The 24,036-nt window shown below is 59.4% G+C and overlaps 10 protein-coding genes across 10 annotated transcripts in view; 4 read left to right on the forward strand and 6 right to left on the reverse strand.

Annotated features, from left to right (window-relative positions):
* The window catches only part of SPRG_20876 (hypothetical protein), a gene marked incomplete at both ends in the record, with an annotated part of 4,906 nt that extends 2,210 nt beyond the window's left edge, over window positions 1-2,696 (reverse strand). Inside the window, 4 exons of the mRNA XM_012349685.1 lie at window positions 30-1,088; window positions 1,134-1,316; window positions 1,376-1,679; window positions 1,738-2,696. Coding sequence (XP_012205075.1) covers window positions 30-1,088; window positions 1,134-1,316; window positions 1,376-1,679; window positions 1,738-2,696 — 2,505 coding nt within the window. The remainder of the gene's footprint in view (window positions 1-29; window positions 1,089-1,133; window positions 1,317-1,375; window positions 1,680-1,737) is intronic.
* Window positions 2,697-3,238: 542 nt separating this feature from the next.
* SPRG_09928 (hypothetical protein) lies at window positions 3,239-5,973 on the reverse strand (the record flags this gene model as incomplete). Its single annotated transcript, XM_012349671.1, has 6 exons — window positions 3,239-3,808; window positions 3,844-4,838; window positions 4,880-5,066; window positions 5,124-5,427; window positions 5,475-5,621; window positions 5,660-5,973. The coding sequence occupies 6 exons, from the start codon at window positions 5,971-5,973 to the stop codon at window positions 3,239-3,241; spliced, it is 2,517 nt and encodes an 838-aa protein (XP_012205061.1).
* A 775-nt stretch (window positions 5,974-6,748) lies between these two features.
* SPRG_09929 (hypothetical protein) lies at window positions 6,749-8,817 on the forward strand (the record flags this gene model as incomplete). The annotated part of the gene is made up of 9 exons (XM_012349672.1): window positions 6,749-6,787; window positions 6,838-7,154; window positions 7,207-7,355; window positions 7,405-7,525; window positions 7,571-7,742; window positions 7,802-7,947; window positions 7,994-8,056; window positions 8,100-8,335; window positions 8,378-8,817. 9 exons carry the CDS (start codon window positions 6,749-6,751, stop codon window positions 8,764-8,766), a joined length of 1,632 nt encoding a protein of 543 aa, XP_012205062.1. The 3' UTR covers window positions 8,767-8,817.
* Window positions 8,818-9,221: 404 nt separating this feature from the next.
* SPRG_09930 (hypothetical protein) lies at window positions 9,222-10,696 on the reverse strand (the record flags this gene model as incomplete). Its single annotated transcript, XM_012349673.1, has 2 exons — window positions 9,222-9,875; window positions 9,938-10,696. 2 exons carry the CDS (start codon window positions 10,694-10,696, stop codon window positions 9,222-9,224), a joined length of 1,413 nt encoding a protein of 470 aa, XP_012205063.1.
* Window positions 10,697-11,311: 615 nt separating this feature from the next.
* SPRG_09931 (hypothetical protein) lies at window positions 11,312-11,958 on the forward strand. Its single transcript, XM_012349674.1, has one exon. It carries the CDS (start codon window positions 11,330-11,332, stop codon window positions 11,885-11,887), a length of 558 nt encoding a protein of 185 aa, XP_012205064.1. The 5' UTR covers window positions 11,312-11,329; the 3' UTR covers window positions 11,888-11,958.
* A 339-nt stretch (window positions 11,959-12,297) lies between these two features.
* SPRG_09932 (hypothetical protein) lies at window positions 12,298-13,546 on the reverse strand. Its single transcript, XM_012349675.1, has 5 exons — window positions 13,158-13,546; window positions 13,031-13,110; window positions 12,809-12,981; window positions 12,547-12,755; window positions 12,298-12,501 (listed from the first exon to the last, which is right to left on the reverse strand). Exons 1-5 carry the CDS (start codon window positions 13,503-13,505, stop codon window positions 12,436-12,438), a joined length of 876 nt encoding a protein of 291 aa, XP_012205065.1. The 5' UTR covers window positions 13,506-13,546; the 3' UTR covers window positions 12,298-12,435.
* A 626-nt stretch (window positions 13,547-14,172) lies between these two features.
* SPRG_09933 (hypothetical protein) lies at window positions 14,173-15,986 on the forward strand (the record flags this gene model as incomplete). Its single annotated transcript, XM_012349676.1, has 4 exons — window positions 14,173-14,710; window positions 14,762-15,323; window positions 15,392-15,698; window positions 15,750-15,986. 4 exons carry the CDS (start codon window positions 14,173-14,175, stop codon window positions 15,984-15,986), a joined length of 1,644 nt encoding a protein of 547 aa, XP_012205066.1.
* Window positions 15,987-16,690: 704 nt separating this feature from the next.
* On the reverse strand, window positions 16,691-16,987 carry SPRG_09934 (hypothetical protein; the record flags this gene model as incomplete). The annotated part of the gene is made up of 2 exons (XM_012349677.1): window positions 16,691-16,862; window positions 16,887-16,987. 2 exons carry the CDS (start codon window positions 16,985-16,987, stop codon window positions 16,691-16,693), a joined length of 273 nt encoding a protein of 90 aa, XP_012205067.1.
* Window positions 16,988-17,906: 919 nt separating this feature from the next.
* On the forward strand, window positions 17,907-20,178 carry SPRG_09935 (hypothetical protein). Its single transcript, XM_012349678.1, has 7 exons — window positions 17,907-18,369; window positions 18,418-18,482; window positions 18,564-19,195; window positions 19,256-19,361; window positions 19,419-19,522; window positions 19,570-19,633; window positions 19,692-20,178. Exons 1-7 carry the CDS (start codon window positions 17,955-17,957, stop codon window positions 20,079-20,081), a joined length of 1,776 nt encoding a protein of 591 aa, XP_012205068.1. The 5' UTR covers window positions 17,907-17,954; the 3' UTR covers window positions 20,082-20,178.
* A 169-nt stretch (window positions 20,179-20,347) lies between these two features.
* On the reverse strand, window positions 20,348-22,252 carry SPRG_09936 (TKL/LISK/LISK-DD1 protein kinase; the record flags this gene model as incomplete). Its single annotated transcript, XM_012349679.1, has 4 exons — window positions 20,348-20,580; window positions 20,631-21,025; window positions 21,104-21,491; window positions 21,544-22,252. The coding sequence occupies 4 exons, from the start codon at window positions 22,250-22,252 to the stop codon at window positions 20,348-20,350; spliced, it is 1,725 nt and encodes a 574-aa protein (XP_012205069.1).
* Window positions 22,253-24,036: the final 1,784 nt, after the last annotated feature.

Here is a 24,036-nt window from a genome sequence, read left to right on the forward strand (position 1 = left end):
GCGGGCGCGTCGTTGATACCGTCGCCCACCATGGCCACGATGCGACCTTGGGCCTGGAGCTCTTGGACTTTGGCCGTTTTGTTGGCCGGGAGCACCTCGGCCATGACGTGGTGGCTCGGAAGACCGATTTGCGCTGCGACCCAGTGCGCCGTGCGGCTATTGTCGCCCGTCACCATGTACACGTCGAGGCCGAGCGCATGGAGATGAGCGATCGTCTGCTTGGCCTCGGCGCGCGGCGCGTCCGAGATGCCAATGAGTGCAACGACCGAGTCGCAAATCCCCATGTAGATGACGGTCTTGCCGGCTTCTTCGAGGCGACGACGATGGCTTGGGACAGCCGCGGGAACCGCCATGCCACAGTCCTGCATGTAGTCGAGGTTGCCGAGATGGACGACTGCATTGGAAAGCTCGACCGTGATACCCTTGCCTGAGACGGCAGTAAACGACTCGGGCTGCTCCAATGGCTTGGCCAATAGCTTGCCACGGTTCACGATCGCCCGACCGAGCGTGTGCTCGCTACCGAGCTCTGCCGACGCTGCCAGCCACATCAATGCGTCCGACGTCCACTCGTTGCTCAGCACAATCACGTCCGTCACGCTCGGCGTCCCGTTCGTCAACGTCCCCGTCTTGTCAAAGAGCACCGTGTTGACTTTGTGTGCGACCTCGAGGGGCTCGCCGCCCTTGATGAGGATACCGTGGGTCGCGCCGACACCTGTCCCGACCATGACGGCCGTCGGTGTTGCCAGCCCCAAAGCACACGGACACGCGACCACGAGCGTCGAGATGGCAAAGTTGAACGCGAAGAGAAAGCCGCCCGTGTGGTCTGGCGGCACCACGTATCCGAACGAGACCAGACCAAACCAGACTGCAAACGTCAGCACAGAGAGACCCAGCACGATCGGCACAAACACCGACGCGATCTTGTCGGCGTAGGCTTGGATCGGCGCCTTGGACGTCTGCGCGTCTTCGACCAGTCGCACAATCTGGCTCAGCGCCGTGTCGCGACCGACGCCCGTGACGCGCATGTGGAAGAGACCGTCGACGTTGAGCGTGGCGCCGAGGACCGTGTCACCAGGTGTCTTTTTGATCTAGGACGAGCTCGTTAGCTTATCGGTGGTAGATCGATGACGCACGGGCTTGGACTCGCCCGTTAGCATGGACTCGTCGAGGCGGCCTTCGCCTTCCGTGATGACACCGTCGGCCGGGACGTTGCCGCCGCGGACGACCTTGAGAATGTCGCCACGCTGCACCAACTCGATGGGCACGACCTCTTCGCTGACATTGCCATTCGCATCTTGGATCAGCATGGTGGCGACCTACGCAAGCGACACGCGAGGTAAGGAAAGTTGGTCGACTGATCGCAAAAGGGATGTACCTTGGCTTGGAGCTCAAAGAGCTTGCGGAGTGCGTCGTTGGTGCGGCCTTTCGCGATCGCCTCCATGGTCTTGCCGAGCAGAATGAACGTGATGAGCATCGACGACGTCATGTACATGTCGGGGACGCTCAGCTCTGCGTTGGCCCAATAGACGCAGCGAAGGTCGCTAAAGAGGCCGTAAAAGTAGGCGGCGTTCGTGCCCATCGAGACGAGAAACGACATGCCGAGCGTATGATTCTTCAAGCCCTTCCACGCCTCCGCGTGAAACTTGGCGCCAGCGAGGAATTGCACCGGCGTCGCCAGCCTACACGTACGTGTTCCATCAGCATGTCGGTCGCGTGAAGGTCATTGGAGGATGGTACACGAGCAAGAAGAACGAGTCAAAGGACGTGCCGGGGAGCTGAAACACGGGGCTCTGCAAACCGAGCGCGACTTGCGGAATGTTGTCGAGCACCGTCATGAGAATCACGATCGGAAAGGTAAAGAAGAGCGCGAGGTACAGCCGGCGCTTCCACGCCGCGACCTCGACGAGCCGGTTCTCGGTCGACGCGGCTGTCGTCGACCCCGTCGCGACCGACGCTTCGTACCCAATGGCCTCGACGACTTCAACGAGCGACCGGATGCCAACCTTGTCCTTGGTAAACTTGACGTACGCGCTCTCGGTGGCAAAGTTGACGACCGCCGAGAGGACGCCGTCCGTGCTGCGGAGCGCGGTCTCGACCGAGTTGGCGCACGAGTTGCACGTCATGCCGACGACCGTGAGCGTCACGTCGCCCGTCTCGACGGCTGGATGCACGACGACCGATACGACCGGCGCCGGCGCCGCAGTCTCGTGGATGGCCGGCGCAGTCACTGATGGGTCGTGCACGGACGCCTTGAACTTTTTGCCCTTGATGCTCTCGATTGCCGCAATGAGGTCGGTCTCGGTGATGCGACTGCCCGGCGCAATTGTGATGGTCGCGACCCGGTGCTCAAAGTCGACGGTGGCCGCCTGCACGCCGTTGGCTTCGCTGAGCGCGGCTTGCACCTTGGCCGCGCAGTTCATTTGGCAGCTCATGCCCTCGACGCCAAGTTGGACGATCCGCACTAAGCGGTCGTCGCCGGCCATGTACGCGTCAAAGCTCTTGGTCGCACCCGCGTCGAGGCTGCGCACGGCGTGGATGAGCTCGACCGCCGAGACAGACGCGTCGCATTGCACGGTCGCCGCCTTGTCCTTGAAGCTCACGCTGGCCGAGGCAACGCCAGGCACCGCCTCGAGCGCCGACTGGATGCGCGTCGCGCAGTTCTTCTGGCAGCGCATGCCCTTGACGACCAAGCGCATCTCATGCATCATCCTGCTGCGGTGCGGAAATATCGAAATGGCCGCGATCTGCCAGCACCCGCTTGCCGCCCGGCAAAGTGCGGATAAAAGCACCTGCCATTTGTAATGGGTCGCACTTACTCGATCTCATACAAATCCAGTGTGACATTTCCACACAAGTGCGATTCCCGACTAAGTCACGTGTTCGTACACCTGTGGTCGGCATCCAACAGAAACCAAGATCGAGCGCCGCTAAGTTCGCGCAGCTGCGTCGCGGTGTTGCTTACTCTGCGGCTCATTTACACTCGGCTAGGTACGGACGTGCCTTAAGTGCTGCGTTTGAGCTCCACGTGGATCGCGCGGAATGGTCGACGTGTCGCGTGCATCTTTGTTCGCGAGCGTTCGCGCCAGTGCAAAGGGTGCGCCGTGCACAGCCCAGACACGCTGGCGTTGTTTTTACAGCCGCACACAGGAGCGTCTCTTCTTGCAGGCGATTTCGATCGGTTCAAGCACGAGCCTGCGATGGTGGATCCCGCGGGCTCGACATCATAAGTAGACTTTTGCTACAAATTGTACACCGGTTGCGGAGTTGGCCAGGGCGGACCCTTGAGCTTGACCACGCGCTCAATCGGACGGGTTTCGCTTGCCAAAATGATTCTTGGGCCTTCCTGTGGTTGTACCGATGCACTCGTAGGACCGAGGCGCATTGTGCTATTGTCCTCGGGGCCCACTTGTCCACGGGATGCATAGCGTCGCGTCGGCGGCGTGTACCACTTGAGCAGAAGCGACGACGTGACGACCGAGACGGACGAGAACGCCATGGCCGCGCCCGCAAACATGGGCGGGATCGAGACGTTCCAGTGGTAGAGTACGCCCGCCGACAAGGGCAGCAACACCAAGTTGTACCCCATCGCCCACACAAAGTTGAGCTGGATGCGCCGGTAGATGGTCCGCGAGAGGTCCAGCGCCGTCACGACGTCGTGCAGCTTGGACTTCATGAGCACCATCTGCGCCGTCTCGATCGCAATGTCCGTGCCAGCACCGATCGCAACTCCGAGGTCGGCTTGCGCCAGCGCGGGCGCGTCGTTGATGCCGTCGCCTACCATGGCCACGATGCGACCTTGGGCCTGGAGCTCTTGGACTTTGGCCGTTTGTTGGCCGGGAGCACCTCGGCCATGACGTGCTGGCTCGGAAGACCGATTTGCGCTGCGACCCAGTGCGCCGTGCGGCTATTGTCGCCCGTCACCATGTACACGTCGAGGCCGAGCGCATGGAGATGAGCGATCGTCTGCTTGGCCTCGGCGCGCGGCGCGTCCGAGATGCCAATAATCGCCAATAGCGTCTTCTTGGCGGCCACAAACACGGTGCTTTTCCCAGTCTCTTCGAGGCTCCGTGCTTGTTTTGACACGTAGTCGACGTTGATGCGAACGCTCTTTTCTTTGAGATAGTCGAAGTTGCCGATGTGCACCGTGGTCTTCTGCACCTCAGCAGTAATTCCTTTCCCCGAGACAGCAGTAAACGACTCGGGCTGCTCCAAGGGCTTGGCCAATAGCTTGCCACGGTTCACGATCGCCCGACCGAGCGTGTGCTCGCTACCGAGCTCTGCCGACGCCGCCAGCCACATCAATGCGTCCGACGTCCACTCGTTGCTCAGCACAATCACGTCCGTCACGCTCGGCGTCCCGTTCGTCAACGTCCCCGTCTTGTCAAAGAGCACCGTGTTGACTTTGTGTGCGACCTCGAGGGGCTCGCCGCCCTTGATGAGGATGCCGTGGGTCGCGCCGACACCTGTCCCGACCATGACGGCCGTCGGTGTCGCCAGCCCCAAAGCGCACGGACACGCAACCACGAGCGTCGAGATGGCAAAGTTGAACGCAAAGAGAAAGCCGCCCGTGTGGTCTGGCGGCACCACATATCCGAACGAGACCAGACCAAACCAGACTGCAAACGTCAGCACAGAGAGACCCAGCACGATCGGCACAAACACCGACGCGATCTTGTCGGCGTAGGCTTGGATCGGCGCCTTGGACGTCTGCGCGTCTTCGACCAGTCGCACAATCTGGCTCAGCGCCGTGTCGCGACCGACGCCCGTGACGCGCATGTGAAAGAGACCGTCGACGTTGAGCGTGGCGCCGAGGACCGTGTCACCAGGTGCTTTTTGATCTAGAACGAGCTCGTTAGCTTGTCGGTGGTAGATCGATGACGCACCGGCTTGGACTCGCCCGTGAGCATGGACTCGTCGAGGCGGCCTTCGCCCTCCGTGATGACACCGTCGGCCGGGACGTTGCCGCCGCGGACGACCTTGAGAATGTCGCCACGCTGCACCAACTCGATGGGCACGACCTCTTCGCTGAGATTGCCATCGGCGTCTGTGATCAGCATCGTGGCGACCTACGTGTTTTCTTAGAGTTTTCTGGTGGGCGACATCAGAACGCAAAAGGGATGTACCTTGGCTTGGAGCTCAAAGAGCTTGCGGAGTGCGTCGTTGGTGCGGCCTTTCGCGATCGCTTCCATGGTCTTGCCGAGCAGAATGAACGTGATGAGCATCGACGACTCCATGTACATGTCGGACATGCTCATGCTTGCATCGGCCACAATGAGGCTGTAAATATCGCTGAAGAGACCGTAGCAGTACGCTGCGTTGGAGCCGAGCGAGATGAGAACGGACATGCCATAGTTGCGAGTTCTGAAGCCGTTGATGGCTTCCTTGTGGAATCGCAAGCCTGCGTACGTCTGAACAGGCGTCGCGAACCTAGTTGGAGACTATTAAGACGCGTCCGTGACGGTCTATAAAACTACAGGCACAGAAGCAGCGCGCGCCAGGACGAGCCGCGGAGGCCGAAAAGCGGCGTCTGCAGCATGGATGCTGCAATTGGAATGTGGTCGAGCACGGTCATAATGCCCAGAATGGGGACTGTGAAGCACAGAGCGATGAGGAGCTGGCGCCTCCACGCGGCAATCTCGAGCAAGCGGTTTTGGCCGACGCGGCCGTTGCCGAGCCCGTCGCGACGGAGCCTTCATAGCCGATGGCCTCGACAACTCTGAGTAGCGACGGCACGCTCGTGTCAAGTGGAGAAAACTTGACGAACGCGCTCTCGGTGGCGTAGTTAACGATGGCCGTGACGACTCCCGGGCTATTTCGGAGCGCACTCTCGACCGAGTTGGCGCACGAAAGGCACATCATGCCCACGATCGTCAGTGTAATCGCAACGTCGCAGCCCAAAGGTAGAACAGACTGCACTCCAGGGACATTATTGTCAGTCTCGAACACAGCGCGCTCGATGGCCGCGACCTGCATCGGCCAAAGGGCTAAGAAATACGGCGGTTTCAATTCGTACCTTAGAGAGAGATACAAACATCAAGTTAAAGGTTCTTCTAAAGTACGAGTGCCTTTTAAGTGCGGTGTTTGAAATGCATGCATCGGATTGGCTGGCGTCGAACCAATTCGATTGATTGTGCGCCGACATGATACCCTTGGTTCATCATGGCTGAATTTACGTGTCCGTCGTGGCGGCACAGGCCATCGTCCCAGCGTGCGTCCGTGGTTCCCGACAGAGTCATTCTGTTGGCAACGACCAATGCCATCCCCAAGAGGATCCAAGTTGCTTGTGGCCATTTTCATATATATATCCTATCGGTGCGGTCATTCTTCTTCGCGACCTCTCAGCTTTAGACATCGCTGCATCTTTCAGCCATGTCTGTCGTGCTATCCCTAGTGTTGTGGTGGCACGCAAGGTATCGTGGTCGTCTCTGCCAGCTTGGCGCCCTCTCCATGCAATGGGACGCAACGTCGATGTACACCGCTTGCTTCTCTTTACGTCTCCTGCATATGGAGGCGTCGTGACGCGGTGACGGCAGATGCTCACGGCAGCACTGTTCCTCGCACGCCCCGCACCCTCCACGTACCTTCCGAGGCCGTCTGGTGCGACCTCTCCCTGCGCATAAAATATCCTTCGATCGAAGGTTTAAGCGCCGATCGTTCCTACGCCGGCAACTTCAAATGTCCGTTACAGGCGCGCCTTTTAGCACATGCCTTCGAACTTTTTATTCAGACCCTAACTCAACAACTTGCCATGTCGAGTCCGCTGCCCGTCTTCCACACCGAATACGAGGTACAGGACGACAGAGATGTCTCTTCATCGAGATGCTTATGGTACATTAGGCGCGACTCAAGTCGCCCCATCACGCACGCCCTAAACGCCACTCGAGCCAAAACGCCAATGTCGCCGTCAACTCCCAACAGAGTCACAAGGCGCCACGATTGACCGCCACGTCTCTGACGTCGCCAAGCACGAAGAAGCCAACGAACTACGCACCCTCGTACGTCATCCCGATCATGGTCCCAAGGCTTGACCACGTGCCACGTAGCCGCTCCAAGCAGGTTTACAGCGACCGCTTCATCCCGTCGCGCGTCGCATCGCAGCTCGAAGAAGGCTACTGCGTCCTCTCCGAGCCACCGTCGAAGAAGCAGCACATGACGTACGCACCGACCTCAACGATGAATGTAGAGTTGATGAGGTCGACGACGTAGTCTCGACGCCGAGCCGACGACGCCGGTGCAGTCGTCGAAAAGCCGCGCAGCGTTCTCACTGGCGCTGCAAAGCGAGCTCCTCGGCTTGCCGTCGCCGCGCTCGCCAAGCACGATGGCCTTCAACTTCAACGTGGACAGCAACCCATGGGGTACATACAACATCTACATTGAAACAGCGAGCACTCAGTGTTGGTGCAGAGGCCGTCGGCAGCGGTGCATCGAGCCCCAACCTGCTGCGCTTCCAGTCCCCCCGCGTTCAAGAGACAAGCCCGACCGAGGCGATGGCCTTCGTGTCGCGCTTGGGGCGAGCCCACCTGAGGTACAAACATCCTCACAAAGGACAAGTTGACCAACATTTTAGCAGCGAAACTGCGTCGTCCAAAGAGCGCAAGATCCCCAAAGCGCCGTTCAAGATTCTGGATGCGCCGTCGCTTCAAGACGATTTCTACCTCAATCTTGTCGACTGGTCAGCCCTCAACATCCTCGCCGTCGGCCTCGGCGCGTCCGTGTACCTCTGGAGTGCGTGCACGAGCAAGGTTTGCTTATTTCGTCCTAATCACGATTTCTCCAATGGCTTATCAATCGATGGCATTAGGTCACCAAGCTGTGCGACCTCGGCACCGCCGACTCGGTGACGTCCGTTGCTTGGACACAGCGGGGTACGCAGCTGGCTGTCGGGACGCATTCGGGCCAAGTGCAGCTCTGGGATACGATCGAGTGCAAGCTTCTGCGCACACTCCAGTATACGCTCAACGACGTCTGTCGCATTTGCTAACGCAATGCGTAGGGGGCACGACGAACGTGTGGGGGCGCTGGCGTGGAACTCCCAGCTCCTTGCGTCGGGCAGCCGGTACTATCGACGATGCAATGCGAGTTGTAACCCCTAAGTGTAGGGACAAGACCATCTACCTGCGCGACATGCGCATGCCCATCGACTTTACGACCAAGCTCGTGGGCCACAAACAAGAAATCTGCGGCTTAAAGTGGTCGTTCGACGACCAACAGCTCGCGTCGGGTGGCAACGACAACAAGCTTATGATCTGGAACTGCCACGCGACCCACCCGGTGCTCAAGTTTGCCGACCATACGGCGGCCGTCAAAGCGATCGCGTGGTCGCCGCATCAGTCGGGTATGTCTACTCCAAACATTTCGATGCTCGTTTCTCATCTAGGGCTTTTGGCGTCCGGCGGTGGCACCGCGGACCGCTGCATTCGGTTCTGGAACACCCACCACGGCTCGCGCCTCCAGAGCCTCGACACGGGCAGCCAAGTGTGCAACCTCATGTGGTCCAAGAACAGCAACGAGGTCGTGAGCACGCACGGCTACTCGCTCAACCAGGTGATTGTGTGGAAGTACCCGACGATGACCAAAGTCGCGACACTGACGGGCCACACGTACCGCGTCCTGTACCTCGCCATGTCGCCCGACGGCCAAACCATCGTGACGGGCGCCGGCGACGAAACCCTTCGGTTCTGGAATGCCTTTCCGAATGCGGGCCCGCGCAAATCAGCGCCGTTCGCTTCGTCGCTTCACTTTCCCAGCGGCGGCGAGATTCGCTAGCCAGACCATGACTAACTTATGACACCAATACTTACCGATATCGTAACACGTATTATGCTGGTATTACTCTCTACTCGACACACTTGTCGATGTATGCCAAGCAGCCGCAAAGGTCAGAGAATGATACGGTAAGCCGTGGCCGTGGAGAGATAAAAAGCAAGTCTTGGATCGTCGTTGCTGGATCGACGTGCAGAGCAAACCAGACACGTCGCTGCATATTGTGCCGCAGAGTGTGGCGTGACACGGGCGAATCGCCGACGATCCCGTGAGCGCGTCCTCGCGCATCACCGTGTACAGCATTACTGTCTTGCGAGGCTGTACGCCGCTACATTATCGATGCTAGACGGACGGGAAATGTGTCGCCGTGTGGCCGTAGTGATACCGAAAATGTTTTCAGTGTCACAATATCCAGTTGAGATCCAATGTGAGTTTTTTCATAATTATGTGTGCTACGTTCACTTGCGACCACGGCCACCGCCACGGCCACCGCCACGGCCACCACCACGACCGCCGCCACGGCCACCGCCACGACCGCCACCACGACCGCCGCTGCTACGACCGCCGCCATCCTTCGAGTCCTTGACGCGCTTGGCGGCCTTGTACGGCTTCTTGCCGCTATCGCCCTCGCCTTCGCCCTCGTCGTCGTGGTTCTTGCCGTAGCGCGACCGCTTCCCGGAGCTCTTGCTTGTCTCTTCCTTGAGCTCGATCGTCGCTGCGCGCTGGGCCTCGCCAACGCGCTCCAGAAGCACGAGCACCGTCGACTCTTCGCACTTGAACGCGTCGAGCTTCTTTCCGAGGAGGTGTTCGATGCGCTGGTAGAGCTCCACGTCGTACTGGGTCACAACGGAGAGCGCGATACCGGCACGGCCGGCGCGGGCCGTACGACCGACGCGGTGGATGTAGTCCTTGCCGTTGGTCGGAATGTCATAGTTGACGACGACATCGACCGAGGGAATGTCCAACCCACGCGACGCGACGTCCGTGCACACGAGGATCGAGCGCTGCTTGGCCTTGAACTTGTTCAAGGCGCCGAGACGGTTGGGCTGGCTCATTTGGCCGTGGAGGCAGATCGCAGGAAACCCGAGCGACCGGAGCATGAGCGTGATCTTCTGCGTGCCGTTGCAGGTGGCGCAAAGATGAGGATGCTCTGGCCCGCGAATTCGTTGAGGACATAGGCAAGGTAGCAGTCCTTGTACTTGGCGGGCACGAAAAGGTACTTTTGGGCCAGCGTATCGGGCGTCGCAAACTTGTGGGTGATCTCGACCTTGACGGGGTTTTTGAGCGACGCGCGCTGGAGCTTGGCGACCTTGGACGTCATGGTCGCCGAGAAGAGGTACGTGCGGCGGTCGCTCGGCATGAGCTGCACGATTTGGTTGATCTCTTCCTCAAAGTCCATCGAGAGCATGCGATCGGCTTCATCGAGCACCAAGTACTTCATGGTCCGGAGCGAGAAGCCCTTGGTGTTTTCAAGATGGTCCACGAGACGACCGGGCGTCGCGATCACAATGTGCGGCTTCTTGGCGAGCGCGACCTGCTGGTTCATCATGTCGATGCCACCGACGACGCACGCACACTTGAGCCCGATCGACGCACCGAGCGCCTCGAACTGCTCGGAAATCTGGAACGCCAGCTCGCGCGTCGGCGCTAGCACAAGCGCAAAGAGGCGCTGCGGCGTCTGCAGCAGATCCTGCAGAATCGGAATCACGAAGGCACCGGTCTTGCCCGAGCCCGTCTCGGCGAGGCCGATGAGATCGTGGCCTGCGAGCGCCGGTGGCAGCGTCTGTTGCTGGATCTTGGACGGCGCCGTCCAGCCAAGGGCCGTGATGGACTCGACGATCGTCGGGTCGACGCCGAGCTCCAAGAAGCTCTTGGCCTCCAGCTCTTCGTCCGCGTCGATCACGACTGCATTCTCTTCGACCTTGGCGCTCATCCTTGTTGTGCAAAATGAATATGCCATTGGTTGATTGCGCGAATTTTAGCCAACCAAAATTTACCTCATTTTGGTTGGCCACCCAGGCAAAGGTGTAACTTGCGGTAACTGCTACATCTTGGAAAGGCGGCAAGAGAGTCCTTGCTTCAAGGCGCCGATCGACAGATGCGCATCATCAAATGCGTCGACGAGCATAGCGTGATGGTGCATGGAGCCGGACTTCCCATGCCGCGACCATGCCCTATGTACGTCATTGGTGGTGAAAATGAAATCAAGTTTTTGGACGATCAATAATGGAAGGGAATGCGATGAGCACTTGACAACGCGCTGTTGAGCAAACTAATTCTGGCAATGATTTACCGCTGTGCGTCGTGGCTGACGTGGTGTGATTGCCGGCCGAGAGCCCATCAACCAAAGCACTGGTCGTGTTGGTGACGGTCTTTGGTGAGTTCGCTCGTCCGGTCAAGGCGCTTAGCGCATGCTACTGCTGGCGGTAGGTCGGTCCTGCCTGCATTATGGTAAGAGTACGTGCAAAGGATCGGCGCCAACGTACTGCGACGCTCTTTCGGTGTAGTTTTCCACCAATCATGGGCCAGCATCCACTTCAATACGCCAAATTGGCAAAGTCAAACCATGCGCGAAGACTGGCCATCGCCCGAGGTCCCGTACCTGGCGCAGAACGACGTCTGTTGCGAGCTCACGGCGCCGACGACTGCTGACGACGTGCCGAGCGAAGCGCCTCGGCCGCCGTACCGCGTGCGCATTGCGCGCATCACAGACCCGGCGCACCCGGCGCACAACGAATTTGGCCTCTTCGCCGCCGAGCCGATTCCTGCCCACGCCTTCGTGCTCAACTACATTGGCCGCGTGCACCTCCAGAGCACGTACCCAGACTCGGACTACGCCGTGACGTACTATGGCGCCTTTGCGATTGACGCGACAGACGCGGGGAACGAAGCGCGCTTCATCAACGACTACCGCAACATTGGCCCGCGCCCCAACGTCGCCTTTGACACGTACAAGGAAGCAAGAAGCGATGGCGACGTCAGCAGGATACACGTCGGCGTCTATAGCCTCAACAAGCCGATCGCAGAAGGCGAAGAGATCTTGGGCAACTACGGCCGCGCGTACTGGCGCGCACGCGGAGTCAAGGGCTACCTCGGCCCGGACTGGGACGACGACTGGGACTAACGTACTCTTTCGCGATCGCTTGCATTTGTGTAAGAGCGCTTTGAATACAACAGCGCTGTTGCCGCTTATGCTGATGCTGACGCGAGCGTATGCATCGAAACTTCTTCGCCAGCTAAACAACGCTCGCCGTCCTCATGCGGAGCTATATGTAATCTAGTCGAGCACCGCGCTGTACCAGGCTTTGTGACGCAATGCTGACTGCTTGCGCGTACTGCTTCACCAAGCTTACACGCCTGTATTACATGCCGCGAACGACGTGCACACGCAGTTCGAGGATTTACTCGGTAATTCAAGAGACAGCGCAGACGCTGGAAGCCATGCGCTTCATCGATACCTCTGCATACAGTTGTGCCGTTTGCTAGAGCCCCAGCTTACTGTTCAACATCTTGTCGCTGGTTTACCGTAGTACAGTCGCTAGCAGCTCCCAGTGATGATCCGTGTTAAAATATAGGTCCGTCTAAAAAGGTCTCAGTCCATGTCGTGGTCCTCGGTCGCATCGTCGTCATCTTCAACGGGCTCGATCGCGTTAATGGTAGCAATCATATCGTTCACTTCATCCAGCTGGACGTCCAAGTGAAAGTCGCTGCCCATGTTTTCTTGAGCTTCGAGAGCATCTAATTTACGGGGTCAGTCGTCGTCTCTATGTTGGGAAATCCTACCGCCGAGCACCGCTCGAGGAACTCGAGCGCAGTGTCATAGTCTTCGAGCGCCTTGTAGCACGAGCCAACGAGGAACCACACCTCGGCGTTCTCGTCGTCTTCCTGCATGACGCCTTCGAGGACGTACGCCGCCTGTTCAAACTTTTCGACTTCAATCAGAAGCTTGCCAGTGAACGTGCGAAACTCGAGCGATGGCATCGTGTTCTCATCTAATCCATTTGAGGCGTGGGAATGACGTAGTGTGAGGAGGAGGCAACGGTACCGCAGGCGCCGAGGCGCTTGTAGGTTTCGTCGAGGAAGACACAGGCTTCGTCCTTGCGCTGCTGCGTGAGCCGCAAGTTGGCCAGCGCCTGCGTCGGCTCGGGCAGACCCATGTCATACTTCATGGCTTCCTGGAGGTACATCTCGCACTTGGCTTCGGCGTCGTCGGCGTCACTAGATGTTGCGCCGTGTCAGCGTTCGACTTGAGTCGCAAGTGGCGTACCAGAGGTCCGACATGTAGAGCTCGCCCAAACTGCAGTAGGCGTCGCACACTTGCTTGCGCAATAACTTAGATTCGTCCGTCTACGCGGCCTGTCAATACGACACAAGTGATGACGACGACGACGTACGGTCTCGATGCCAGGCAGCGCCGGCATGAGCTCCTTCATGATGGCAATACCCTGCAGCGTGTAGCGTTCCGACTCTTCGCCGACGAGGAGCTGAGCTGCGTAGAGGTACTTGCCCGGGTTGTTCTTGGGCGCCAGCTCAATCGAGCGGCCAAACGCCTGCAGCGCAGTCTCCGGGTCGTCGATCTCGGTCGCTAGCTCGCCAATGGCATCGAGGATCTCCGAGTTGGTGGGCTCGAGCGCCGCGGCCTTTTGGAAGAACTTGATCGCGAGCTCCGGCTGGCACTGATCCACGAGCTCCTCGGCCTTGGCCAGGAGCGCTGCCGCGTTTGCCTTGCCGCCCTTCGCCATTCAATCGCTCCTTTTTACGACTTGGTCAAAGACCGAGGTCTGGAGGGAAAATCAACCAATCACAGGACACTATCCACGAGCCAATCAACAGTCTGCCAATGGCCTGTCCGACAAGAGAGCGTCGCCACGGCCATTGGCCAAAAGTCGGCGAAGAGAGCAGGCCAATCCGCAGATACCCTGCATATAGTGTCATAACGTAAATCGTGTGACTACGAGGGCGATCCTGCCCGACGCCTTGGATGTAGTAGTAGTACGGTGCCCACATCTCTCTCGACAAGAATGCAACGATGGCGGTACATGTATTCTGCTCGTCGTCTCCTCTCTTGAATAGTAGCGTTAGGATATCCAAGTGTGCAAGTGACATCGCACTCGCCAGCGTTTAATGCTATACATAGATTATTATAGACACCTCGATATAGTGTCATTGGTATCATCCGAAGGAATCACGTCTTTACTGCTAGCAGCAGTGCATGCACGCATGGACTTCGAAAGCGCACAAACAAAGACCTTGTGACAGCGACCGTAAAGAGCTAGCTAAAGTGTCGCTGTGTTCGGCGCCCGCACGGGTGAAATGCGATCCGGAAGCACACTATTTGCGGTTTCTGTTTGTGGAAGATCGCAATTCGTCGAAAGGATACCAGTACAAGTGTACTGCTCCGACGCCAATATGGCCGCAGCTATGCTCGTCGGCGCAGTGGCGTGGGCGACGTTCGCCAACAGCATTGGCAATGGCTTTGCGTGGGACGACCGCGGTGCGATCCTGACCAACGCCGACGTGCACAGCGACGTGACGCCGCTCTCGAACCTGCTGTGGCACGACTTTTGGGGCGGCGACATGCACTCGCCCATTAGCCACAAGAGCTTTCGCCCGCTCACGGTGCTCAGCTTTCGCTGCAACTATGCCATCAGCGGTCTAACTCCATGGAGCTTCCATGCGACCAATGTCGCGCTCCACGCGATCGCATCGATGCTCGTCGTCGTCGTCGGCCAGCGCCTGCAGCGGTCGTCACGCGTGCCGGTCCTCGGCGGCCTCCTCTTTGCCGTGCACCCGATCCACTGCGACTCGGTGGCCAGCATCGTTGGCCGCGCAGACATCCTCGCCACCGTTTTCTCGCTCGCAGCGATCCTGGCCTATGTCCCGCGCGCGGCCAAGGCCACGCCGACACCGCGCCACGTGGCCAGCGCAATGTTCTGGACACTCTGCGGTACGTGCATCTTGTCCAACTCGAATCCAGTATTACAACGAGGCGAAATAGCTACTCTGTGCAAGGAAAATGGTGCAACCACTTTTGGTATTCTGCTCGTCCTCGAATGCGCGCGGGCCCATGAGGCGTCGCCGAGACGACTCGCCGCACTGACTGGGACGCTCGTGCTGCTCGTATGTGTCCGCGTGGCCCTCAACGGCCGCCACACCCTCTACGTCTGGAGCAAGTACGAAAACGAGTTTGCAACCATGCAATGGGGCGTCTCCAAATGGCTCACCATCGCGCATCTGCACGGCTGGTACCTCTTCAAGCTGCTATGGCCTCAGCACCTGTGCTACGACTACGGCTACCAGACGCTGCCAGTCCTGGATTCGATCCTCGATGCCCGCAACGGTCTCACGCTCGCCGCCTACGCTGCGCTCGCCTGCGTGCTCGTCTGCGCGATTCGGTCGCCCTGGCCATCGCCGCTGCGGGCGTACGTCGCCCTTGGCGTCTGCCCGTTCGTACCCGCCGCCAACGTTCTCTTTCCCGTTGGCACGGTGCTGGCCGAGCGGCTCTTGTACTTTCCCAGCGTCGGCTTTTGCCTCGTGCTTGGGCTTATCCTCGATGCGGCGTACACCTCGCTTCGCACACGTTTCTGGCTGCGCTGGCTCTTGGTGAGCGCCGTTGGGCGCTGCTAAGCACGGGCGTTGCCCGCGCCGTGAGTCGCAACCGCGATTGGCACAGCGAGCACTCGCTCTTCGCGTCGGCGCTCACTGTGTCGCCGAGCAGCGTCAAAGTACTCACCAACGTCGCCAAAGAGCTCTTGGCGAGTGACCCGCCCCGCGCCGCCATGTACCTCGAGCGCGCCGTCATGTTGCTGCCGACGTACTCGCTCGCGCACCTCAACCTCGCGGCCGCGTACGGCAAGTACGACGCGGCATTCGGGAAGCCGCTGCACTCGATGCACCATTTGATCCAGAGTTGCGAGCTGGACCGGTCGTCGCTGGTACTACCAGCGATCCCATTATAGACTAGAATCGACGCTGGATTGTTCTAGGCGTACGCATCGCTGGGTCTGCGTCTGGTCGAGTTTGTGGCTCGGCACGGCGACGCGATTCCAGCTGCGCGACGACGCAACATTCTCGAAAAAGCAGAATCGTTTGTCTGGGATGCGATTGCGGTGACCCCGCTCGTGCCATCGGCGTACTATACGTTGGGCCTCGCCGCCTACTACCGCGACGCCTACGACGAGGCTCTTCAGTACGTTGCAACCGGTCCGATCTTTTGGTCGTGACACATGCAGGTGGTTTGAACGGACGCTCCGCGCCAACGACGAGATCGTGCAGCGTGGGTATGACTTGCAAGATCGCATGCGACTCTGCGAGCTCTACATCATGTATGGCCTCGCCCACGAACGCGCCTCGCCCTTGCCAGCCACGCGTTCGTTTTACATATCCTTTTTGACGCGAAAAGGCGCTGCCATTGTGAGGTTTGAAGTGGCCTTGACGTTCGAGCTACAGCGCCGCGATCGCGAGCGTGCCAGAGACGTGCTATGAAGTCTATAACAACGCTGCCATGTTTCTCCACGGAGCCGGCGAGTCGTCGGCCGCCCTTCCGCTACTGCAAAGCGCCTTGGCGCAGGCGCCGCATGCACCAGTGCTACACGCCAACTACCGCACCGTGGCCCAGAGCCAACGCGTCGCGGCCCCGTCGCTTTCCATCGAGTTCGTAGGTCGCCGCGACCAGTCTTTTTTAACGTGAGTAGCGAGTTCTGAGTTGGCGGCGATTCAGTAATAACGTCGTGCCACGCATGGCTTGCAGTAGTAGCCGCGGTAGCTTGCTGCACGCGCCTGGTTACTGGTTCCGAGCGACCAAGAGGTTGTCGGTCCGCCACCATGACAGTCTTTAACCGCTTGAAAAAGCCGCAAGATGAAAGCTTCGGGAACACAAGGACAGATAGGTACTGGTACATTCATAAATACAATCGGGACGGTGAGACTAGAGCTCTAAATGAAACACTTCCTCGTCGTCGTCGTCGTCATAGTTCTTGTCGAGAGGGTTGTAGCACTCGGCCTCGAACAACGCGGCTTCGCGGGCGTAAATGTCATTGAGCTGCAAGCTATGGCGCCGGCCAAAGTCGATCGCGATCGGCTGGCTCAGCGGCAAGCTGCTGATGGTAGGCGTCGACGGCGACCCCTTCATCGTGCGGTGCACGAGACGCTTGAAGCTCTCGTCAAACTGGTGCATCGAGCCGTGGCTTGACACATACGAGTTGCCATCGTCCAGCGCCATCATTAAGGAAAGATCGATGTGGTCGTGAGCCGCCAAAATGCAAAGTGACCGTCAGCACCAACTTGCACCGGTCCTGTGACGTCGAATTTGCACCCATGCGATTGGATCGCACCAGGTGGATGGCCCAAAAACGCGATGCCATTGGCTGCTTTCGAGCCAATGGCATCGCGTCGTTGGCTGCGATGCAGCCGTGCTAGCCAGGCCCGTCGCGTGACGTACGCGTGCTTGCGATTGGCGCGCGTCTTTGGCAAAGCAACTTCAACCCCGCAGCGTTGACGAGGTTCTTATTGAGAGCGAGTACTATAGATGCGACCACCCGTCCCAAGAAAACGTACCAGGTAGCCGACGGCCAGAACTATATCCGACGGCGCAACGGGACGAATATCTGATGGCCCAGCTTGATGGCCACGGTAACCGATCCGCCGAGCGGACGGGCGAGGCTGCGGTGTGTGCAAGCGTGGGACGGGAGCGATGTGGCAAGGGCCCGGCGAGATTCAAAGATCTGCGGAGCTTGCCGCGACGTATGGAGGCGCTCTTGCTACGCGCGCTTCGAAGGGCAGTGAAGCCGTTTGACAATTGCCGCTTGTCGTCGGGTACTGTAGATGCGGCGGGACGCGGCGGATGACTGGCCAGAGACAGACGCCGCTCGTTCGGTACGTTGGCGGCACCCTGGCGTCACTCGCACCCAGTCCGCTGAAAAAATCTGGTCTGGCTCAGTGGCTCTGGCTGGTGGAGGAGCCCGTTGTCCATTGCCGAGGCTGCTTCCTCCTCCAGTAGCTACAACTCGAATACGTCTGACAGCATGTACCAGTTGTACTGCTTGGTTTGGATGCGACGCTTGTTTTCTGCGGGCTACTGTTTTTAATATACTGCTACGAGGCTACCTCGCACCTGAAGTTGGGCGGTGCTGATTTTCCGTGTCACCGGACGCACCGAGTGGAACCAGCTGGTCGCCAACGGCGACGGAAAAATGCACCGCAGCTCGCTCCTCGACGCGCTCTCGCCGGACCTCAAGGCTCGCGTCGAAGCGTCGCTCGGACGACCCATCTCCGAGCCAGCGCCTTCGCCGCGGGCGGTCCGCCCCTGCGCCACGGCGCCGCCAGTGGCGCTCTTGCGTCCGGACGAAATCGCCGCCATCACTGCGTCGCCGGGCTACGTTGTGCGCCACGGGCTGCTAGGCCCAAACGACGCCGCCGCCGTGCATGCTGCCTGTAGCGAGCTCCGCGCCTTGAACCCGCTGCGGCCCGCCCAAGTCGGCCTCGGCGACGTCACGACGCACGTTGCCAGCGCACGTGGCGACCAGCTGCTGTGGCTGCCTCAGGACGAATCTGCGCTGCCGCCACCGCTCCAGCGCCTTCTCCAGCACATTGAGAAGCTTGTGTATGGTACGTCCGGACCAAATAGTCCCTACAGGCGTGTCATGGTCTTGGCAGGACTCGTCAAGGCATCGCCGGGCCTTGGTATCCGCAACATGCGATCGACGCAATTTGCGATCTTTGTATCCTTTTTACCGTCTTTTTGCCGTCTTTTTACATCTCATTCGAAGCGCGTCTCGCTTGGGCCTTGACCGAACGACTAGCCTGGGAACGGCGCACGCTTCGTGCCGCATGTCGATACACCAACACCGACGACGACCAAGCCAAGTCGTCGGCTCACGTGTCTCTACTACCTCAACCCACATTGGGTGCCTGACCACGGCGGCGCCCTGCGCCTGCATCTCGCTAACAACGTAGTGGACATTGCGCCAACGTTGGATACGCTCGTGCTCTTTCGCAGCGCCGACGTGCGCCACGAGGTGCGCCCGGCGTTCGCCGACCGCTTGGCGTTGACGATCTGGTACTACGGTGACGCGCCGGCTCCGTCTCCGTCGCATGCCACCGCCTCGATGCCACCGCCGCTCCCGAGCTCCGACAGGAACGACGACGACGACGCGACGATCTTTGTATCGATTCCGAGCTTCCGCGATTCCGAGTGCGCGCCGACGTTGCGCGCCTTGCTCTCGACCGCCAAGGTGCCACGTCGGGTGCATGTCGGCGTCTGCATGCAAGCCACGCCGGACGACGACGTTCAGTTTCTGCACCCGCCGCCGCCAAACGTTCGCGTGCACTTTATGGACGCCGCCGACGCGACCGGCCCGTGCTTGGCACGCTATTGTACGCAGCAACTCTACAACGGCGAGACGTACTACCTCCAGATCGACAGCCACATGCGGTATGCGATCGTCTTTGTCAAAAAAATCGTCGTTTAAAAGGGAAAAAATCCTTCTGTTAGGTTTCGCCGCCACTGGGATGCCTACTTGATCGAGCAGCTCGCGTCGTGTCCGTCGACCAAGCCCATTTTAACCACATACCCTCTCGGCTACGACCGCCCCGACGTGGTACCGCGGCGCCATTCCAGAAGAAAAGCATGGTCCAGCGCATCTACATGGTGGTAGGTGCCCGCTGATGTTCGCCCGACGCTGCTCTGTGCGCTGCCGGGCATGGACGACACGGGGCTTCTGCGGCAATGCGGCAAGGTGCTCAAATTGCCCACGCCAGCGTACGTACTCGTCGATCGAGAAGTCTCAAAGCAGACGATGAGAGTAGACCCCTACCCTCTCGCTTTTGGGCGGCGGGGTTTGCGTTTAGCCGTGGCAGCGTCGTGCACGAGGTATGTTGGCTGAACGGGAGGACGATCGGTTCCTAGCATGAGTACTTGCTGCTTCTAGGTGCCGTACGACCCGCATCTTCATTTTGTGTTTTTCGGCGAAGAGCTCAGCATGGCCGCACGCCTCTTCACGTCGGGTTATGACTTTTTTGCGCCGAGCCAAGCGGTCGTGTACCACCTGTGGTCCCGCGCCCACCGCCCGTCGTTCCGTGACCAGTCGCCGCACCCGACCGACGAGAATGCAGCGAGCTACGTGCGCGCGCTCGTGCGAGGTGACATCTTAGACGCCAAGGCTACCGAGGTGTACAAAGGACTCGGCCACGTCCGGCCGCTGAGCGCCTACCACGCTCTGCTCAACGTGTCATTTGCAGAGAATGAGGTCGATTGGACAACTCTCTGGGGCGGCCGCGACCCGATCGAGTTTGCCTTGGACGCTGCCTTGACGCAGTAGCTGGCATCAATCGACAGTCATGCCATGTCCGTGTTGTGATTGATGCAGGGACAAATACATCATTTTGCGATTTAACAACCATACATGCCCGTCGCTGCCAGTTGCGAGAGCAATCCGGATCGCCAACAACACGAGAATGAACACCACATACAGTAATATCAATGGTCAATGCCGTCTGGGAAGCTCGAAACCTAGCCCTAACCAGCTAACCCTATCCCGCATTCGACAGCGGCGACGATACGTCAGCGTGGAAACGACAAGGAGGACTAGACTCGAACGGCCTGGAGCGCGTTTTGGACTTGGTAAATGGTGGGACGCTCATTCGGGTCGTGGGACGTGCAGAGGGTGGCGAGATGCTTGAGCCAGTCGGGGCAGCTCGGTGTGAACGCCGTGGGACACACGCTGCCGTTCATGACGGCGCACATGAGCGCGACGTCCGACATGCGCGCCATGTGCTGGAACGGAATCGCGTGCGAGTCGAGCTCCGTGAGGACCATGCCTAGTTCAAAGCGGCACTTGTCAAAAAGATGGAAAAGATGGAAAAAGGACCGAGGGAATAAATGTCGGCGGCCACCGAGTAGTCGCGGCCGTGCAGCACCTCGGGCGCCATCCAGCGGTACGTGCCGACGCCCATGGTCATGGACGCGTCGTCGGCGTCCCGAGCGACGCCAAAGTCGACGAGCTTGGCGCCCTTGATACGGTCAAGGAGGATGTTGCGCGACTTCAAATCCCGGTGGATGACGTGCAGCGAGTGCAAATACGCGAGGCCGTCGACCACGTGCCGTAAGATACCCACTTTAATCGACCACGGCAGTGTCGCGGGCGACGTTGTCGCGAGGCGCGTCCGCAGATCGCCGTCGTCCATGAGCTCCATGACACCTTTGATGTCCGACGGAGTGGTCCACACAACGCCGACAAATTCGACAATGTAGGGCGAGTGGAAACTAGACAAAGAGTGTCAACGTATAGATACATAGATGGATACATAGATATATGGATAGATACATGGATAGGTAGAGTACCTGGAGAGGAGCTCGAGCTCCTTGATGAACGCCGCAATGTCGCGGGCTGTCTGACGATGGGCCAGAAGCGTCTTGACCGCGACAGGTAGCCCAAAACACGTCGCGCGCCACACCTGCGCAAAGGCGCCAAAACCAAGGGTCTCGTGCAAGACGAGGGCACCCGGGTCGATGCGGTACTTGTAGAGGGCTTGCAGGTCGAGCGTCTCGCGCGGACTCAGCGAGCTCGTTGCTGCGTACGTTGACGGCCCCTGCGGTGTACCCACGTTGGGTGTGTCGAGCTTGGTCGACAAAGGACGACGTTTTCGGCGACGACAGAGACAGTAGATACCGACGACGACCGCGACAAGAGCGAGTGTGCCACCGACGCTACCGAGAATGAGCGGGACCTCTATGCATAAGCAATCGTCACTAGACAGGAAAAGGGGGTTGGCGCAACGAACGATTGGTCTCGGATGACCCAAGAGTTGACGGGGTCGGTGTCGGTGTCGTCGGAACCGATGTCGTCGGTGCGTCGGTTCGTGTCGGCACTGTCGTCGGCTTTGGGAGCGCACGGAGGCTCTGCAGTCGGAACGCGACTGCCGACTTCTTCCACTTGTCGGGCACGTCAAAGTCGGTTTTCCACGTTTCCGAGTTGCCAAGCCCGTCCGAGATCGTGAGCATGTAGCCCGGCGAGAGTCGCACGGACTCAAAATACCCTTCGACCTTCCAGGATGTCGAGAAGAGGTTGATGGGCCGGGACTGGCCCGAAAAGTTAAGGTCGGTGTACACCGCGCCGACCTCTTGGGCCTTCTTGTTGATCGTTGAAAGCTCGTGTGAGACTTCGCGCACGATGAACGACCGAATGCGCCCGCTCCAGATTGGACCGAGGCTGCGTTGGGTCTCGTTCCAGACCATGTAGTTGCCGGTGAACCGTGTGTACGCGTAGCCGACGAACTCGTAGCCAGGGCTGACTTCGACGCCAGTGATCATAGGCGTGTTCATGAGCGCCTTGTCAGCGAGCCAATCGTTCGGCAAAATCGGGAGCAAAAAATCGAGCGTTAGACCCAGTCGCTTGCCGCCAGGGCCAAGCAGCGTTGCGACCTCGGGGTCGTGTGCAACACCAGTCACCGACGCGGTCCACAGGAGAAGAAGCCCGAGACTAAACGCCATCGAGTACGGCGACATGTGCCGTGAAGAGTCTTTTTGGATGCGCTTCAAAAAGAAAAATGAGCGCGAGGCAATGAAGCTGCATCTGGTTTCACTGTCCTTACCGACGCGATCCCACTCCCGCCGCGCAACGCTGCTGCCTGTCGCGTCCACCACTGCGTCCACCGCAGGTTGCCCACGTTGGTTTCATGTCGTTTCCCAGCGCACACCATGCGGTCTACGTCGTCTCGATAGTAAACGAACGAGCCTGTCATGCATGCTCCATGGCAACACCCGCTTTTAATTGGTTGAAACCGCTTCGATTTTTCTTCTACATTTTATACAGCCAATCAAATCCACGACATTTATGGCCTCCAGCGTTGCGGTCCCCAAAGCGACAAAGGGTTACATAGGAAGCGAGCTCGTAATGGCCATACCAGTGTGCGCTCAGCCTTGTCGATGCTTGGCGAGGCATCCTCGCCACCGCAATTCCCACGAACTCGTAGACGACGCATATGTATCGGAGAACGTTCCGCGATAAGCTAGTTGGCCGTTAGATGTGGAGCCAATCAGCGACAAGGTCGTTGGTGCAACGGGACGATGCCACGTAGGTTCGAATTCTCGCCGATATTCTATTTCCAGCTCGCAACGAATCCAAGCTCATTTTGAGACTGGCGAGCTCGGTCCACACCCATCAACGATGAACCCACCTATCGACAGCAGCAACCGTGGAGAGACCGACGGCGCACCGGCGTCGACTGTAGCGGCCACCCTCTCCAAGAAGGCCAAAAAGAAGCGCCGTGGCACGGCCAAGACGGACGAGCGCCTCGAAGCCTTCCACTCGCTGCACGCCAACATGCAAGCCAACCTTGCGACGGTGCGTTCCAGCCTCCTGCGGTCGTGCAGCCGCGCGAATCGACTGGACTTGGTGCTCGTCATGGACTGCACCAACTCGATGGGCCTTTGGATTGACGTGGCGAAGCGCGAGCTCACCAAGATCATTGCAACGATCCAAACGGATCACCCGCAGTCGACTGTGCGTGTGGGCTTTGTGGTGTACCGGGACTTTTGCGACGGCAACAAGCGGCTCGAGATCCAGCCGCTTACGCCCGAGATCGCGCACGTCGAGGCCTTCATTGCGTCGTTGGAAGCGACTGGTGGCGGCGACGGACCCGAAGACATTCCGGGTGGTCTCGAGGCGGCGCTGCACCTCGACCGGCAGGCTGACGCCAAGTGCCTCGTGCTGGTCGCCGACGCGCCGTGTCATGGCGAGCTCTACAACGACCTCGGCGACGACCACCGGTATGCTGCCGAGATCCTCGAGAGTCCGTGCATTCAAGGCCAGATGCGCGAGCTCGCGACGCGCGGCATCGACTTTGCCTTTATCGACATTGTGCCGAAATGGACGGCCACGATGCTCGCGCTGCTAGAACAAGCGTACGAGAGCGTGCTGCCGGTGCACGGCAACCCAGGTCGGTTCTCGATCGTGCCATTGGACAACATGGGCGACGAGATCAAATTTGCCCCCGTCGTGTCGCACCACAGCAGTGCCGTGCTATTGGCGAGCCAATGCGTGGGCGTCTTTTCGCCGGCGCCCTCGACTCCGATGCCCCCGGCGCCCCCGCCGTTGCCCCCGACACCGCGACCTCTGACACCCGAATGGGCGTCGCCGATGACGATCTTGCCTCTCGACTGGGATGGTATCGGCATGCTCGACGAAGTACCAGCCGTGCGCCACACGTTGCGCTTGGGACCTGGGCCCGTGGACTGGTCGGCGCCGGACCTCCGCCACGCCACCCAGCCTACAA

The sequence above is a fragment of the Saprolegnia parasitica genome (genome assembly GCF_000151545.1).
Source record: "Saprolegnia parasitica CBS 223.65 unplaced genomic scaffold supercont2.56, whole genome shotgun sequence".
Classification (NCBI taxonomy): domain Eukaryota; phylum Oomycota; class Saprolegniomycetes; order Saprolegniales; family Saprolegniaceae; genus Saprolegnia; species Saprolegnia parasitica.

Coding starts and splice junctions, on each gene's coding strand:
- SPRG_09931 (XM_012349674.1), top strand. CDS start 11,330: ATGCGCGAAGACTGGCCATCGCCCGAGGTCCCGTACCTGGCGCAGAAC.
- SPRG_09932 (XM_012349675.1), bottom strand. CDS start 13,505: ATGGCGAAGGGCGGCAAGGCAAACGCGGCAGCGCTCCTGGCCAAGGCC. Junction 12,756..12,808: donor CAAGCGCCTCGGCGCCTGCG/GTACCGTTGCCT, acceptor CAAATGGATTAG/ATGAGAACACGATGCCATCG. Junction 12,502..12,546: donor TCCTCGAGCGGTGCTCGGCG/GTAGGATTTCCC, acceptor CCCGTAAATTAG/ATGCTCTCGAAGCTCAAGAA.
- SPRG_09935 (XM_012349678.1), top strand. CDS start 17,955: ATGCACCGCAGCTCGCTCCTCGACGCGCTCTCGCCGGACCTCAAGGCT. Junction 18,370..18,417: donor CATTGAGAAGCTTGTGTATG/GTACGTCCGGAC, acceptor TGGTCTTGGCAG/GACTCGTCAAGGCATCGCCG. Junction 19,196..19,255: donor CAGATCGACAGCCACATGCG/GTATGCGATCGT, acceptor TCCTTCTGTTAG/GTTTCGCCGCCACTGGGATG.